Source organism: Vigna umbellata, chromosome 9 (genome assembly GCF_029865625.1).
Source record: "Vigna umbellata cultivar VRB3 chromosome 9, Vumbellata_1.0, whole genome shotgun sequence".
Taxonomy (NCBI): domain Eukaryota; kingdom Viridiplantae; phylum Streptophyta; class Magnoliopsida; order Fabales; family Fabaceae; genus Vigna; species Vigna umbellata.
This window is the reverse complement of record NC_142173.1, coordinates 32069563-32088382: the sequence shown is the minus strand read 5'-3', so window position 1 is coordinate 32088382 and position 18820 is coordinate 32069563. Positions and strand designations below refer to the sequence as shown.

At 37.0% G+C, this 18820-nt stretch overlaps 1 protein-coding gene and 1 long non-coding RNA gene across 10 annotated transcripts; one reads left to right on the top strand and one right to left on the bottom strand.

Annotated features, from left to right (window-relative positions):
* Nucleotides 1–946: 946 nt before the first annotated feature.
* LOC148193225 (putative GTP diphosphokinase RSH3, chloroplastic) lies at nucleotides 947–6138 on the bottom strand. 9 transcript variants are annotated; one of them, XR_015782077.1, is made up of 7 exons: nucleotides 4925–6128; nucleotides 3751–3809; nucleotides 3540–3675; nucleotides 2706–2827; nucleotides 2142–2198; nucleotides 1613–1707; nucleotides 947–1303 (listed from the first exon to the last, which is right to left on the bottom strand). XR_015782077.1 is itself a non-coding variant. In XM_088098450.1 (6 exons), exons 2-5 carry the CDS (start codon nucleotides 3783–3785, stop codon nucleotides 2174–2176), a joined length of 318 nt encoding a protein of 105 aa, XP_087954576.1. In that variant the 5' UTR covers nucleotides 3786–3809; nucleotides 4925–6138; the 3' UTR covers nucleotides 947–1303; nucleotides 2142–2173. The 9 variants fall into 9 exon arrangements, 1 of the variants encoding a protein (XP_087954576.1); XR_015782082.1 differs by having other exon boundaries at nucleotides 3548–3675; nucleotides 4925–6119; XR_015782075.1 differs by having other exon boundaries at nucleotides 2142–2827; nucleotides 4925–6127.
* Nucleotides 5590–10645, top strand: LOC148193224 (uncharacterized). Its single transcript, XR_015782084.1, has 2 exons — nucleotides 5590–5731; nucleotides 10429–10645. It is a non-coding gene; the product is annotated as an uncharacterized LOC148193224 (long non-coding RNA).
* The last annotated feature ends 8175 nt before the right edge of the window (nucleotides 10646–18820 follow it).

Sequence of the window (18820 nt, the reverse complement as noted above, 5' to 3'; positions counted from 1 at the left end):
ATTTGGATGAGTTACTGTATGCGTGGATATGTGTTTAATATTGTATGAATTGTATAACTGATTTTATATGTTAAATTATGTTGATTTATATTGAATTAAATTACCTAAGCTTACCCTTGCAAATTTCCTTGTGTTGTCTACTGTTTCTGTATGTCCGTCTTGTCAATGCAATGATCATCCGTTGTGGATGTGAGCAGATGGTGAGGCACCCCTTGAAACTATACTGGAAGAAGAAAATTTGGAGGATGCCAACCTTGTGGAAGTTGAAGTTAAAGCTGAGCAGTAGAGACCCGTTTCTGTATTAGCATTAGTCACTTTTCAGTGCTGTATTTTTGATAGTTCTGTGTATAGTTTCGCAGCGCTGTTCATACAGTATTAGTAGTAGTTAGTCTTTCTGTATAGCATTTTGGGACGTTGACTGTATATTTCTGCAGAACGTTTGTCCAGTAACTGGTTTTGTACCTTTTATGAATTTCTGAATACTGTAATTTGCTGGACATGCTGTTTTATCTTGAAGCAGCTGTTAATTATGCTAAGACTGCACTGTATTTTCTGTAAATGTGATTAGTTCTGATTAATAGTAATTACTATTTATTGGGATGTTACAACATTACATAAATATATTGTTTTTTCTACATCTTCAATATAAAAAAGTTTTACATTCTCATGTAATCATGTGCAACAACTTCACTAAATCAGTTTCCTCACAATGCAAAGTAAATTCTAGATTATGATCAAAATTTTGAAAACAATTATTTTATCCATCACGTGGCATTCGAAACATCAGAGACTAAATATCATATTTATCTTTAACACTAGAAATACGATAAAGAATGACATAAATGATGAAAAATTAAAAAATGTGACCGATTAATATGGATACAGAGAAATAACAAGATATCATCAGAACGGTAACTATTATTTATGTTCCGGAATATAATGCTAGTTGTATAATTCATTTGATTTTAATATTTTTCTGCACTACCTGAGGACATAATGTTTCCGAAAAGTATCCGTTCCTTATGTTTTATCGAGCATTTAGTCAACACAGGAGAATGAGCTCTAACACAAATTTGCTGTTCCTCACTCATGTGTGTGTGTGACTACAACATTACATTAATATAATTGAGCACTCTCAAAGCAAAAGAAACATATTTACTAATAGAAGACCTGTAGAACAGCAAAGCATAAATCTTCCAGTTCAGCTTTCAAGGCCCACAGTCCCAATCTTGAAGCAAGTGAACACCAAATGATTAAGGTCTCCTCAGCAACAGCTTGAGCTTTTTGCAATGGTAGAGCATGACTGAAAAGAGAGATAGTGTCACACAATAAAAATGACCTATGAAACATAACTTATAATCCTTTTAGCAAAAAAAGTCAAAAGGCCCCATGTGGCTTAAGTATGCTGGTTGAAGACAACTACTATCGCAGGGAAGTAAAAACTCACTACTAAAAACCATGAAGAATTGAGAAGGCTATAGTACTAAAATAAATTTTATTTCATCTTCAAATAATAATAGATCTGAAATAAAGGGCCAGAAAAGGGAAAATAAAAAAGACCAACAATAATTGAGTATAAAAGAAAAGAAGTTAAGATGCCCAGAGTAAGTACATTGTTCTCATGTTGTGAAGGCGATCTGCAAGCTTGATGAGCACAACACGTGGATCATCAACCATTCCCAAAAGCATTACTCGTAAATTACTTGCCTAACAGATTTTGAATGTAACATATCAGAAAAGTATGCTGCTAATTCCACCACCCACTACCACGTTTTACAAATTTCAGAATGCATATAGTTTCAGTATTGTCTAGACCAACTACCAAATGCATTACATTGATAGATACAAAAGATTGTTTTATTGGCCTGTATTTTGGAAGCTTAGTTTTGTAAAGTGAAACGGATTATGCACAAAATTGGCCAACCTCAAGCTTCTATAGGAATAAGTATTAAATATATATTACAAAGAAAGATGATGATATGATACATTTTTCTCTTCACAATTAATCCTTGTATTGTTTAAAAACCATCTCAGGCATCCATTGTTTTCAGCATATTTTGATATTGATGATTAACATGATACCAAAGTAAACTTGAAAGTCTCGGGCTAATTGATGCACACGTCAAAGGCAGATTATGTACCTCTTCTTGGCCAAGCACACCCTGGTTTACACTTACCCTCCTATGTCTGCGTAATAGCTGCAAAAGATAATGCAGTTATTCCTTATGGTAATAAAGGAAAACAGAAACAGTCTCCAGATTTGTTAGGAGAATTGAGCTTCTAATCCACAAATACAATGAAATAGAAGAATATGCCACTAAACTCTTTCGGTATTAGACCATACATCTGCATTAGTTATGAGATAGGTGTTAGAGATTAAGATTTCTAAAAACTTGAGATATTAGGTGCATTGAAAATGGTTTACAGTTTCATAGTAACTTGCAATGAAATTTGTTTCTATTACGAAAAATGGAGCAGCTGATAGAGACATTAATACCATGTCCAAGACCAATACGAGCCAAAAGCTTTAGAATCAGTTTGTCAGATGAACGCATAAGAAGACTTCTATATCTATATTTCAATCAAGTTGTGTAAATTGAATTCTAAAATCTAGCAAGATAACTATTATGTGCCTTCCACCTTCTTCAAGATACAAAACAATTAAAAAAGACATTCTTTATGGTATCTGATTAATATAGCTTAACCTTGAAACACTAGCTACCAACTTGACCACATCATCCCCAAACTCTGCCTGAATGTCCTGCAGACTTTGGCTAGTGTCGTCAACCACATCATGTAAAATCCCAGCCACGACAGTGTCAACAGCCTGAAATAGAGTATTACTATCTCAAACAAAGGAACAATTGAATAGAAACATGTTTTCAACCTGCACTGCATTAAGCTGAAAAAATGCAAACGATAACAGTAACATAAATCTTAATGCAGTTCAAAAGTAGTAAAGATTCAGTTTAGCTGTCTCAGTGATATCATAGGCTAAATCTGATAAAAAGAAAATCAATATTTTCAAATAGCTTTTCAAACAATCAAGAAATTGAGATGTGCAGCCCCAGAAAAAATTATATCATTCATTATCCATAGTTTAAATATCAATACTAAAAATTATGGATAAATAAGATAAATGATATTGATATGTATCATTGTAATTAATAATACTTCGTCAACTTTAGTGTTCCACTAATATGTTTCTTCAGAATTGTTGTAACATCATAAAAGAAGACCATCCACAGCATGTTCATTGAAATTTATGGTGTATTAAAAAACATATATGTTCTAATTAATGAGAATGTCATTATATGCTTGGTTAAATGATGATGGCATCATGATCAAATTTATCAAATTACAGTTGGATGTGCCAATTTAGTTGTTCCATAATGGTATGGGTTCTCCGTATACGTTGATGATGAAGGGGCATTGAGGAGGAAAGGAAGTCAGCCAATCCATTCTTTGTTTTCCAGAAAGTAAAATAAATACCATAACAAATCTAGTCACTAGTACTAGCTGTTCATTGGAGTTCATACTCGTTTACCACTTGATGGAACCAATGCAGCCAAAATTCTTCCTGTGTGGATACAATGTGTTAAATAAGGGTCTCCAGTCTTCCGCATTTGTCCACGGTGTGCTTTTCTTGCAAATGCTATAGCCTTCTGTACCTGCCTTCACACATAAGGTGTTTTAATGATGTAACGAGATAACATATAAGTCAATACAACCCCAATGCAGATAGTAAACCTTTGCATCGTTAAATATTGGGAAACCAGTAACATCTACTCCATCCAGCGTCACTGTACCTGCATGTACAAATTTAGGTAATAAGAAACCTTATGAATAGACCCCAACCCTATCATGTGGTGACAGAAGCGGCAACAGAAACTTTATGTGGCATGCAAAGAGGTATGAATTGCATATTTCAGCACTATTTAGTGACATGCCTTGATGCTCCCCCTCAAGCATTTCAGTTATGATATGACACTTAAAAACATATATAGGATATGATAAATGTGGACTACATATGTACAAGTATAATAAAAAATCTAAAAACATAATAAATATATAATTGTAATTTCAAATTAATAATATGATTCCCATACATTAGTAATGTGGAGATGCCATGTTGAGTAGGAATAAGGCAAGATTATAATATATAAACATGTCAATCTTTCTTACAAGATTTTATGAAATTGAGTTAGACATAAACCTACTTACTAAAATAGTATCAAAGTCATTTCAGATTCTATAGCAGTCAAGGTTTTTGAGACAATTATGCTACCGTTATTAGGCTCCTAGTGTAATAGAGTATTGTATTGTAGATTTTACATTGACTAAAAATAAAATTATATTATAATATATAAGTGACGTACAACTCGATTTTATGAAATTGAGTTGTGTTTAAATTCACTTACTAAAAACTAATAACTTTATAATTGTGACTCTTTGCCCTCAGAAATCACTTCATAATTTCTAAAGAACTATTGATCTTATTCCTTTCTTAAACTTCAACAATGAAGGGGATTAGTTTCCGTTTTTGGTTCATCCGAGAACAGTGCTTCTATATTTCTATCATATACATGTTTCTGTGTCTCGAATGTAATCTGCAATACTATATTTTCATAACCTGTTTAAAGATTTGGATATGTTTGAAGTACAGTCAGAATTGAATACACGAAGCAAATATAAGTATCCGCGCACGTGCTTCATATGATACTATCTACAGCAAAGTTCTTCAATCCGCAAATTCGTGAAATTAAACAATCATAAGCGCTAAAGCGACTCTTTAATTTGGCATCACAAATCATGTCAGCATATTAGCACCTATCATATTCAAACACAATTGTGCAGGAGAATTTAAAAATAAAATAAAGAGAGGAAAGCAGCAGCAGAAAAGAAGAATAAGAAGATGCGCAACCTGGTTGCTCCTGCAGTTTTGGCCATAGGAAATCGACCTTAGTGGAAAGACAAGCGCCAGAGGCAATTGCCACGGCGGTGACAGCAACCTGTGTGATGGCTGAAGAAACGGCGCTATGGACGGAGGCAGCTTTGGCAGCGGCGGCGATTAAGTAAGAACAGGAGAGAGAGAGACGTCGGAACAGCGATTTGGTCAAGCAAACATCGAAATCTGGAACGGTGAGGTTTGAAGGATCGGAATCTGCGAAGAAACGGAGATTGGTTCTGAGTTGCTAATGTAAGGACCGTGCGTCCATTTTAAAAGAAGAAGTGGGGAAGAGGGCGGCTGCACGTTCGTGTAGTGGTGGGAGAGGGGCTCCACGTCCAGCAAAGAAGTGGGCAGCAGCAGATGGTGGTGGGTCTCTCCACCTGGAAGTGCTCCAGCCATCATCAGGAACCTCCATCATCTCCTTCGTTAGTGGACACTGCACTGAGGAGTGGAAGGGAACGGTTGTGGTTCTTCCAGCAGTGGAGTGTCCAGTTCCTCTTCCCTTAAAGGGAAGACTCCATGGATTCAAGGGGGCTGGGTTCTGCAGATTGGAAAGGTTGCTGCAAAAACATCTGTGAGAGGGTGAAGTGGGAGCTGCTGAAGTGCAAGGAGGCCTTGGATTGCAAGTCTTGGGAGAGATTGATTCAAGAGGGGTGTTCGGTGCTGCATCTGGAGGAGTGAAAGGCTTGCTGCAAATCTGGGAGAGGAGAAGTAGAAAGCTTTTGGATTTGGAAGGAGATCAAGACACTGCATTTCAAGATTCAAGGAAGTCTTCAAGAGGTAAGGGGAGTTAGATCTTTTGTTTGATTGTTGAAATATACTGTATTTGATGCAAATCTGGGAAGAAGGGGATGAAAAATGGAGTTTCTGGGTTTTCTAGAAAATCTGGTGCGATTCTGCAGAATTCTGCAGAACGCGCGTACGTTCAATTTTTGGTGAGCCAAAATGGGACGTTCGTCCCATTCGCTCGACCAATTAGTGGTCAGCCAAATAGTATGACCGTTCGGTTTTGGTGTTCTAAAGTATCGAGCGTTCGCGTTCGTCCTTAGGTAAAGTTAGAAATATATTAAACGTTCGGTTTTGTATTATCATGTACGAGCATTAGCGTTCGTCTAAACAGTATTCCACCTCATAGCGATCTTCCTATTAAACGTTCGGTTTTGATGTAATAGTAATGGTAAGCGTTCGGTCTTTACTTGGTGTTCTTAGGTTTGGATCTTAAACGGTCGGTCTTAGTGTTAGTAGCTTTCGGTCTTAATTTGGTATGCTTAAGTGTTAATCTTGAGCGTCCGATATTGATCTGATATACTTAAGCTTATGATTTTAGCGTTCGGTCTTAAATTGATAGGTTTCAAACTTGAGTGTTCGGTCTCATACGATTGGGTCGATGTGCGTTCGTCCCAAACAGTGCTTACATATTGGGTTTCGTTGTATTTGGCTATGTGCGTTTGGTCTCATAGTATTGACTTTATGTGCGTTCGTCCAAAAAGTATTTACATGTTCGGTTTTGTAGTATTTTTCTATATACGTTCGGTCTCTTCGTATTTGATCTGTAAAGCGTTCGTCCAAACAGTGATTATTCGGTCTTATCATATTTGATCTGTACAACGTTGGACTAAACAGTGTTTATTCGGTCTCTTCGTATTGGATCTGTAAAGCGTTCGTCCAAACAGTGATTATTCGGTCATATCATATTTGATCTGTGTAGCGTTCGTCTAAACAGTATTCGCAGTAATCTGATAGTGTTCGTCTTATTGAGCGTTCGTCCAAACAGTGTTCATTGGATTCTGATAGTGCTCGGTATATTGTGCGTTCGTTCAAACAGTATTTACCTCATAGTATTCGGTCTCGTGGTAATTAGTCTATAGACGTTCGTGCACACAATATTCGATCTCATTACGTTTGGTCTGGTAGTGTTCGTCCAGACTGTTTGATCTCAGTGTTCGATTTCTTAGTAATGTATTAAATCTGATAGTGTTCGGTCCTGATGTTGCTTGTTCTCAGGTAACGAGCGTCCATAAGTTGCTTTTGATCTTGATAATAATTGTTCTCAGGTGTCCTCAGGTAGCGAGCGTCAATAAGTGGTTACGAGCGTTCGGTCTTGATGTTGCTTGTTCTCAGGTAGCGAGCGTCCGTAGGTAGTAGCGAGTGTTCGTATTAGTAGCGATCGGTCTTCGTAACGTTCGTTCAAAAAGTATTGAGAGTTAGATCTATATAGTGTTCGGCCTTATAGTGTCTAGTAAATAACGTTCGTCCAATAGCGTTCGGTGAATAGTGTTCGTCCAAGAGCGTTCAGATGAATAGTGTTTGGATGAATAGTGTTATGCAAATAGTGTTGGGTTCTAAGTTGAGTTTCTCTGGAATTGAATTATGTGTACAAATGTTTGGAATATATGCTGCGATGTGATGTATGTGAAAATATGAGAATGTATGAAATATGATAAATTACTGTGATAATATGATTATGAATGTAAAATGATGAATTTGAGTATGATTCGGACATCTTGGGGAGAGATGGATGAAAGTGGTTATGTGGGGGATTGTGGTTGTAACATCCCAAAAATACAGTAAACACCATATAGTAGAATTAATCACATTTAGTGATAAACCAAATCAGTCTTAATTAAAACGAAAGCACAGGTTCTGGCCGAACGGCCTTACAAGAAGATAAATAAGAATAAAGACGTTCGACTTAATCATTCTTGACCGAACGGTTTACAAACCAACACCGAACGATCATAAAGAAACATAAAAACCAAAAACGGACGAACGTCCACATAACAAAATAAGAAAACACAGGCCGAGCGTCCTATTCTTCGGTCTTCACCTCGACTTCCACTAAATTCTCTTCCCCCAAGTATTGTTCTTCCAACGCCTCTTCCAACAAGGCATCTCCTTCTGCTCACATCCACACGGATGATCATTGCAAGGACAAGGACGGACGTACAGATACAGGACAACACAAGGAAAATACACAGGGTAAGCTTATATAATTTAATTCAATTAATAACATACAATCACATATACCAGCAATCAAATACATTCTAATAGACACTTCCATCAAAACCCTGATGCTAGACTGACTGTCCGGACTGTATGAATCTTGTGTAGCTACGACGTTTGTGCACCCAGGTGGAATAGCTGTAATTCTCATCAGCTGCCACCCGAGGTTAGTCCGTTCCGTCCAAGTTACAGTTATGGACTAGGACCTCCTGTCATTCCCACACATGACATACTCCTCTCTACTTGAGAACGAGCACTCACGGAATATCAGGATGAATCGACAGCTTAGCATTGCCACATTCATACTTTACAAATCTCAACTTTCATCCAAGAGTCGTTCCTCCCTGGAACGCTCGTTCAAAATCCACAACCATAATTTCATTTCTTATACCGTTCGCACATTACAGTTTTCCACATTAATATCAATTCAATCTTTCGTTCCTCTTTCATAAAATGACGAGCGTTCAGTCCTTTTCAAGATAAGGACGAACGTTAACACGATACATAGGAATCCTCGTTTCTGAACAGAAGGAAACGAATACCTTTCCAATGACGGACGTTGTGACAACTTGAATCAGTTAAATGAACTGATCCTAGAACATTTCATATGATACTTAGAATAATTTAAGTACAATAACTATAGATCGAATCCAAATGAATAGAGACACCACAAGGTGTTTAAATACTTATACAGAGTATGATTTAATCAAAGAGACTAACCGCCAGTCAATGACCGAACGCGGTAATGGATATTTATTGAAGTTTTGGGCGAACGCTATTTCTCTCGTTTGTCAATTAAAGGAAAGAACGAGCGTTCGGTATAAGACCGAGCGTCACTCATAACGTACGCTTTAGGTCGAGACCCATCGCTGATTCAAAATTATAGAAAAAGGGATTTATATATGGCGAGATGGGAAAGTTATGTTTTTAACAGAATGACTAAGTGTCCGAATGTATACTTTTAAGCTTCTCAATTTCTCACACAACACTCAGGATATCTACGTTTGGCCGAACGCTCGAACGTAAGACTAATATAAGAGGGCGTTCGTCCTCTGCTGGAATCCTTTCCAAATGAAAGAATTCCATTTTAACCAGTTTACTAGAAAACCGAACGGTAGAGGACCGTTCGATGACGAACGTACATAATCATAGTCAGAAGTTCATATTCAAATTTTGCAACTATTTTTAACTTAAGTTTTTCAACATACCAGTTCATACTTTTATTCTTCACATCAAATATCAATTTTTAGACTTTATAGCATCCACATTAATAATTCATACTTTGAATTAATAACTCATTTTCACATTTATACAAATCAAACATCATTATACAGATCAACCAGCATACACCATATTCATTCAAATCAAACAGCGATCGTTCATACAAAACACAACATACGAATTAAATCAAATAAGCTTCCCTTACCTGGATTTTGTGAGCAAATTGTCCTAAACGCAAGATTTGGGGCTCGTCCAACTAACGTTTTCTACCCTCAACGGTCACTTAATTCTTTCAAACTAGAACAATTTACAGAACCAAGATTTTGATTCAGACACAGTGAATGCATGCAACCAGGCTTGGTTTGCATGTTCATACGAACAACAACTAGGGACGAGCGACTTACCAGTTACAGATTCTGAAGCTGTTCGGTTCAGAATGAAGCTTATGACGCCGGGACTCCTTCTACGGTTTCTGAAATGGGATCGGAGAAAGGAGGGATAAGTTTCAGTAGAGAGAAGGAAAGGTTTTCTAGAGAGAAGGAGGAGAAAATGAAAGGTCTGATTTTTGGAGAAAATGAGTGCATGCAGAGAGTGACGCTGTTTTCAGAAAGTCAGTTTTGTTTAAAAACCAACGTCCGTTCTCTTGCTGACACTTGTCTTCCACTACTGATTTCAGAACATTCCATTCTCGACACATGGCATACGTGATCAGAGTGTTTGGGTGCGTTTTTAATGCACTATAGAGGGGTTTTTAATGCATTAATTTGATTTGACAGAGGTTTTGCAGAGTTAATTTTCTAGGGTCTTACAGTGGTTGTTCTGTATAACTGTGTGGAGCTTTGAACTGGTATGTCTATCCCTACACTCAAAGCATTGTTCATGCTCAAGTAGAGAAGAACAATGTAAGTGGTGAGAGTAGAGGGAGGTCCTCGTCTATAGTCTTTGATGGTAGACATAGACAAATTGGAGAATTTACCTTGCATAGTGTTGGGGGACCAGCTAAACTATGCAAGTGCAAAGACGACCAATAGTTCGACAGTTATACAAATCTGGATGAGTCGTGTGAGTGTGTGAGTTGTGGTTTAATGAGTATGCCTTACTCGTTCTTGTATATGAATCTATCTATGATAACATGAATTAACTGTGCTATTGTATAACATGCTTTTTATATCTAGCTCACCCTTGCATTGTTTTTGTTATGTGCTGTTTGGGTATGTTTCTTTGGCGATGATCATCCACTTGGATGGGAGCAGATGTTGTCGCGGAGATTCCCTTGGAGCAAGAGCTGGAGGTTACTGATGTTGCGGAGTAGTCTTCTTAGGAATTTCCTGATTGAACACTTATAGTGTTTAATCCTTTCAACTGTTCAAGTTTAAATTTTCAGTTTCTTTTATTTCTGGATGACTGTAATTTCACATTTAATTACACGTCATACTCCGACCGTTCTCTTTATTGGTATGTTGACGTCTATATTATATAGTATTCGTTAGGTTTAATCCTTTTTGACGTCCCTATTTGTGTAGGAATGTCTCAGATAGGTCCTCGTTTTCTAAAGTGTATCAAAATGGTCCTTAATTTTGAAAATTGATATCAATTGAGTCCTTTCCGTTAAGTTGGCTGGACGGCGTTAAAAAAATTGATGAGTGGGATGCTGAGATGACGAACGAACGCTCGTCCACCACCGAACGAACGCTCGTCCACCAGCGAACGAACGCTCGTCCACCAGCGAACGAACGCTCGTCCACCAGCGAACGAACGCTCGGCGACCACCGAACGAACGGTCGTCCAGTGTGGAACGAACGGTCGTCCAGCGGTAAGAGGTCGACGAGCGTTCGTTCGCTGGTGGACGAGCGTTCGTTCGCTGGTGGACGAGCGTTCGTTCGCTGGTGGACGAGCGTTCGTTCGTCATCTCAGCATCTCACTCATCAATTTTTTGAACGCCATCCAGCCAACTTAATGGAAAGGACTCAATTGATATCAATTTTCAAAATTAAGGACTATTTTGATACACTTTAGAAAACGAGGACCTATCTGAGACATTCCTACACAAATAGGGACGTTAAAAAGGATTAAACCAATGATGTATTACTCAATTGATGTTATCCACTTGGTAGAAGGATTGTTGAATGAATCTGATTCAACATGTGTTAGTGTGTTCTCCTAGCGTTTAGAGAGTCAAACGTATAGGACTCATAGTATGTCTGATGTCATACTCAACATTATCTAATGCAATCCCTCCACAGACCTTCACAAGCTTAAGCACAAATCGCATATAACAAAATCATAGTGTGATTTATGACATGCCACTCAAGATATAACTCCTTTTAGAACTTAACCCTCCGCGTCATAGTCTATTAGGTAGCACTCATTTAAATAAGAAATGAGGATTTCTTTTTCTGACAATTACAACCTTATGATCACACTCTTTCCTCTCACATCAATACTGCCAAATCGAAACCCTTCGTATTCTCCAAAGTTACGAAAAACCCTCGTCTTCGTGTTCCTCAAGCCACAACAACCATACTCTCAAAAATCTCTTTTTTTTTTCTAAAAAGAGCCTCTATAAAACCATGGTTGTTCAACCTGAAGAAGTCATCACCTTTGATGAAGTTTTCTCAAATGCAAAAAGGGCATCCACTCTACCTTCACCCATGGACAAAGCAATCAGAATTTATGTGGAACACTGGTTGATCTCTAGGAACTAAGAATCCATGGCTACGACATACTGCATGACACACATCAATGCGGGATTCACCGGTTCTTTGAACGGGATTCTCCCATTCTACCTGAACTAATCTATCAGTTCTGGACAAATATGGAACTAAGAGGAAAGGAGAATTACTTTGAAAGTGCTAGGTAGAATAGTAACTCTCAACATCAAGACCATAGCCAAGGCTACTGAATGTCCTAGAGTGGACAATTGATACTACGACAATTGGGACTTTGTGTATAAAGAAGAAGGCAAAGTTGGGAAGCTACTCTATGGGCAAAACTTCAAACCTGAATATGTGGATATAGAGTTAATCTACAAGGATCTGACCCCACACGCAAAGATACTTCAACAAGTTTGCTCTAAGACATTCCTTCACAAAAATAGCTCTTGCGATCACATCACAGAATTGGGTAGATTTGCCATCTTCCATATGATGATTGGTATTCCATTCAATCTACCCCATTTAATTTACATAAACTTGATGAGCAGAATTAGAGGAATGGACAGTTACAACTTTTGGAGTTATTACCCTTGTTTGATCTCCCAATTAATGGAACACCACTTAATGTCACCATCCACTTCATCCCCAGACAGAAACCCCATTCTGGTAAATAGTGTAGTCAGAAGTCAAAAGTTCAATACCGGGAACATCAAACAAATGAAGCTAGAAGTGAAGAAACTCAGCAAGGTTCCTCCTTTAGAAACAAAAAGGTTAACCATTGAAAGTCAAAACAAACTGAAGAAACGGACAACATCTTCAAACAAGAGAAAAGAACTAAAAAACAAGTCTGTTAACCAAGAGCCAACACTAAAAAAAAACTGGTGATCAGATGGTCTGCAAAACTAGTGCCAAGTGTTCAAGCGTTCAAATCTAGTTAGGCAAAAACTGATATTCAGATCATTCAAGGTGTAGAAACTCCTCACTAATCCAAGGAAGTGATGCTAGTCGACCAATCAATCTTGAAAGAAACCAGGTTGCTATAGTTAAAGACATGTTTTCCATGGAATCACATACAACTAAAACTCTTCCACGACCTAATGATCCTCAAACACTTCTACCTCTACCTTTGCGTGCTGAAATTGAACCACTGTCAAATCAACTTCTTCAAGAACCACCTAAACCATCTACAATCCATGACTTAACCTTCAGACCTACCTTAAATATACAATCCTTCTATCCCTTAGCCTTTCAACCCATACCATACCAACACTTCGACTATCCACTTCTTCGTACCCCGCAAAACCAAGACTATGAACCTAGGCCTCCACTTGACAGTCGTAAAAATATGCCCACCTTTGAACCCTTTCACAAACTCCTTGTTGAAATATCCTATAATATAACTCCCTATCAATCGTCATACGACCATACCCCTTCACCAGAATACCAAAAGCTACCACAAAACTCTATTGTTGCTCTTCCAACACCCATTATCGTGAAAGAAGTATATCCCAACCTCAAGCAATCACCACCTAACCATATACCAAAAGGGGCTATGGCATTCATCTGCTATGACTCACATCCAACATATCAACATATAGACATTGAAGAATACAAATTTAGGATGGCAATAGAGCGATCATAGGCTGAATTTAACCATTCGAATTCAGTAAGAGGTTATATTGATCATGTTTAGTCCTATACTCATCTATCTCAATTCCCTGTTGTCCATCCACTATATGTGAAAGGTAGCCTCCCTATAGAATTCTATCACAACATGGCTCTGACAATACTGTAGGAAAATGAGTATGGAAAAAGGCGTCTAAGATAGGTACTTGTAATGTTAGAGGCAATTGCTCCAAAGTTTCCCGTTGTGGATAAAAAATGTCTAAAGATGAAGAAGGTCAGAACTATCAAAGAAATAAGATGAGCACCCACAAAACCATCGTTGACAGACCCTAGACAGACTTGAGATAAGAATATCCATGCTCACAATAATGAATCAAATGTTTATCTCTACTAGAAGCAAAGCATATTCAATGTGACTGATGAGTCGAAAATTGATCATGCTTCAACAAGTGCATTCTTGTTCAAGCACGAAACGAATGAAATACAGCCCAAAGGAGCGTGTCTTCTACAACCAAATAGGATTTATCATTTTGATGACACCAATGATGCCTTCCTAAGAGATGCATATGACATTGGGTACTGACTTCTACCTAGTCTTCCTCGTGCACCTCCCTTCAACAAGCTATTGGCCATACTGAAAAATGTCAAACTAGAAGTCATATGCATAAACCTCATCAGGCTAATGAAGAAACAAAAAGAAAATGATGTTGAGTTACTTAGATCAAAGACTTCCACCTCACCACCAAAGATGGAAGAAATTCACAATGAAGAAGCATCTAAACATGATCAGCTTGAGAACTCACCCTTGTCAGATCAACCACAATCAGTTGTTCCTACCCTATCATCCTCACAACTCATACTTGAAGATGTCCTAATTGTGGTCAGGTCAACTCTAGCGAAGCAGGATGCTAAAGTCGAAGCAAGACTTGAAACACTTTCCTCCCAACTACAACTTCTTATTCAACTCGTCACAACCAAGCCCCTCCTCAAACCCTCTAGTCATGAGTCATAAACACAATGTTTAACCCATTTAAAATAATACATTGAAAAATACTTTTAAGTGTGTGACTTACTATATTCATTAATACTCATACCTTGTGGTAATTAACAACTGTATCATAGATAGTTCACATAGACATGCATATAGACCTAGCATCATGTGATGTATGATAATTGCACCTGATTGTTGAAAATATCTACCTTCACACACTCTAAGTCAAAATAGTTGGACAATATGTTTGGTTAAACTTCACTTTGGAATACCCTTTTTATCATTTATCAAATAAGGAGGAGATAGTTTTGGATGCTATCTTCGACATAGTATTACAGTCATGGTTGATAGTCTAGGATAACATAGAATGAGGGGGACTCTCCAGATTATTAGAAGTTCATCTTAGGAGTCCATATTTAAATTCATGTTTATGTGTTTATCATTAATGTTTTACCGCATTATATTTCATGCTCTAATTGTTTACCTTGCTTTACTTAATTGTTTTCATATATATTTTGACTTTGTCCACTAACCTGCATGCACAAGATAAAAACAATAAAAGAGATAAAACTCTTTGATGAACCAAAAGGGATCATATTGTTTAGATGTGTATTTGTTAAATATTAAAAAGGGAGAGATTGTTAAGACAAAATCGTCTACACGTCCAAACACTCTCATGTTTTGAAGTTTAATCAAATAACATTAAACGAGATAATAAGAATCTGAAAATACCAAAGTCTAAAGAATTACATAGATAGAAACACAAACGCTAGAAATAAGATTCCTAAATCATCCATCAACATAGAAAAGCCTTAGGAAAACAAGTAGAATAAAAGCTTCCAACACAACGCTAAAAGACCCACAAGGAAAAGCGTCGAAAGAGAGTTAAGCTACACACATGAGCTATATGTACCCAAGGGTATTCAGTTAAAACTCTCAAAAATCAAAAAGGGGTCAAGGCAATGTCTCAAAAAGAAGGAAACATGTTAAATGCTCAAGATCTAAAAGGCAATATTCCAAAAATCGTTTACATCAGCCTAGACGATACCATAAGCTAAAATCTTTACTTCGTCCAACGAGGAAGTTCCAACTCAATGCTTATTATCTTAAAAAAAGCTTTAATGATAAATGTACCTCAATGGTAGAGAATTGAAAAAGCACTTTATTGTTCTGAACAAGCATTAAATTTCATTAAATGCTTAACTTTTAAAAATGATAACCCTTTGGCAAATGTACCAAAATTGTCTCAAGTAATAAAGTGAATAAGTAAAAGTATTGTCTCCCAAGGAAATTTGAGTCAAGTTATCTAATCAAGTTTGTTTATCAAGATCAATTTAATGATTATAGTCTTTGATTCCATACTTGGAAAATTGCATAAAATTAACAAACGTAGAAATTTGATATTGTAAATTTAAATGAAAGTGTCATTGGAATTGGTTTTAGAGTAACATTACAGTAACATCTTGAACAGTATACATTCTATATTCAAGCATTCACATCAACGTATCTTGATTTAATTCCTTAAAACAAGTTCTAAAGTCATCTATTAAATCATTAATTCCTGAATTAATTTAACAAAAACTTTGCATTAAAATTTGATGTTAAGAATGACCAAAAGATCGAAAACTATTCCTAGCATCATTACTTTTGGTTGCTTTTCTTACGTTTATGTTCCAAAAATACTTCCAGTTCCAAAAATACTTCCAGTACCAAAGAACGTTTAAATCAAATTATACTTTCGTATAATCGTAAGCAAGTCAAGAAAAAAACATGAACATAAACATATATTGCACAGGAAAGTTACATTAATGAAGAGTCATTACAACCAATTCAAATGAACAGTAAAATTAGTCACTCCTAGTCATCTAGAACATACTCTTTACTGCAATTCCTTGCAGAAAGTGAAGTCTTGAAGCCTTAGAGTCGTCTCCTGATGTTTCTCCAGTATTTTTCGTGTTGTGTTATGTCAGAAGAAGCCTCTTTCTTTTTGTCTCGACTTTTAAAACCAACTTCATTTAATTAATTCGCTCAACCCACAACTATGCATGTGCTGAGCAAAAATCTCAACTGCACACCTCCAACTACCTCAATTCGCTCAACGCATAGTTCTGGTGCAATGTGCGAGAAGTCTTCTTTTGGATGAGCGACTGATGATGTGCGCTTTGTGAAACAAGGTTTTCAACACTCCAAATAATGTAGAATTTCCTGTACAATTGTTTACAAAACTTTCTACTTCCTATTACAACTTTTTAATGAGGAAACACATGAATAAGTATAACTTTGAGCTCATATATAAGTATAAAAACAAGTATTTTTCACACTTATAAAAAAAACAACAAAAGTAATAAGAGATAAGACATATTTATTGCATGCACAATCTACTCTATTTTATGTGGATAGCCTACTACACGCATCCACTACTTTATTTGAAATATATCATAAGTGGACGTTTGAGACAAAAGAGACATTCATATAATGTTCTCTTCATAAGAAGAAGTGTCTGAAAGAAAGTACAACTTACTTCAAGCAAAGTACTGAAAAAGCATGTATGCTTTGACAAGTTGACTTTAACAAACGACTGCTTCAAAAGAAAGAGAAGACACAAGATTCAAGGCCAAGAGCTCAGTCTAACGAATATTTTTTCAAAGAGCCTTTAAATAATACATCACTCAAAGAAAGAATCAAGAGGATAACACAAGAGAAAAGCTTACAACGAAAATATTCATCCTACAAAAAGCGTTTAGAAGAGAAGCACAAAAAGGCTCAAGAAAAAGAAATTATCTGAGTAGAGAAAAAGAAGAATAATCAAGCAACACGTTTGAGCTTCACTATATTATTTGCTTACTATTGTAAGAAGAGATAAAAATATAAAAGAGAGAAACACCCAGGGAGTCTCTAGACAGTATTGTATTGTACACATATCATCTCTGTCAGAGTAATAGTCTAAACGACTTGTAAAAAATCGTTTATTGCATTTCTAAAGAGAATTAAAACACTTGTTGTTGAAACTCTGAGGAGTTAAGGAAATCTAGGTAGCATGTCAAAGGATATCAGGATTGTTGTTGACAATATTTTTGATCTCCAGCAACGAAACCAAAAACTTGTTGATGGATCGGCAAGTGTACCGAATCGCACAAGTAATATAAAATGGTAAGACCAAGTATCGTATCCCTGAAGACTCTCGGCACTAAACAGTTGTGTGATGACTCAATTAATTAAGACTTAAATAAAATGAGATTGTTGGTTTCAAATGCAAAGACATAAAATTAAATATGAATGCAAATTGATCAATAGTAGAGTAACACAAAGATGAACGGAGGTTGTTTATAAAATGAGATGAATATGTTGTTAGGGTTTGATTTCACCAAGTTTACTCTCATGTATATAAGAATTCTTCTTTTTTACATTAATATTAACGTCACTCACTAAATTACTTAGAACCCGATCCCTCAGCGCAATAAGCCTGCCTTAATTCCTAGTTCGTGCAATTCCTAGCGTTCCTAGAAAATTAAGTCTGAAGATCAAGAGCTTAAGACGACCAAGTACTCATACCCTCATCCCTGAGAAATATTACCCTTGGGAGAATTCAACAAGAACCTGAATTGTAAGGAATCTCCCAGCACTCATGCAATTCATAAATCATGCTACTAAATGAATTAAATAGAGCAAGCATTGAAACGGATGAATTCCCTAACAATTAATAAATAAAGCATATATGATTAAGAATCAATTCAAATACATGAGATTTCACAAGGTTACATCATTCCCCAACAAAAAATAGAGTTTAGTTCCCCATAGACATGGAGAAACTATATGAATAATGGAAAAGCATGAGATAGTGAAACCCTAAGAGTAGAAGAGGAAGCTCCCGCCTCCAGATCCGCCTTTAGAGAATAAAAGAGTGTGTTGTTGTGTTGCTCCAGCCAGAGATACAAAACTTAGAGCGCCTGGGTCCTTTAAATAGAGTTGGAGCAGAGTAGAAACAAGGCCCGGTCGAAAAGAGTCGAAATAGAGCAAAAACTGGGCCAGATCTGCAACGCACGACGCTCGGGCGCCCCATATAGGGCGCCCGGGAGGTGGACGTCGATTTCCGTAGGGCTTGAGCCTTCGATTTTGCCCAGGCTTCAGGGTTCGACGCCCGGGCGACCTAGGGCGCCTGTGCGATGGACATCGATTTTTCAACGCTCAAGCCTCCTGCAGGTCGCCCAAGCTTCGTGCGGTTCCCTCTTCTGGTGCTTTTCAGGCCTTTCTGAGCTCTATATCCTTAGCACTTCATCTCTGCTTCTTGTATTAACTCATTTTCTATCAAAACAAAGGGAATTAGTCATAAAATCATCAAATTCAACCTCAACTCTCTTATTCACACAGCTTAAT

Excerpts from the sequence above, each read along its gene's own strand:
- LOC148193225 (XM_088098450.1), bottom strand. The coding sequence starts at position 3,785 with ATGTTACTGGTTTCCCAATATTTAACGATGCAAAG. Across the intron at positions 3,676-3,750 it reads CAATATTTAACGATGCAAAG|GCAGGTACAGAAGGCTATAG; the intron begins GTTTACTATCTG and ends TTATGTGTGAAG. Across the intron at positions 2,199-2,705 it reads TTGGTAGCTAGTGTTTCAAG|CTATTACGCAGACATAGGAG; the intron begins GTTAAGCTATAT and ends TATCTTTTGCAG.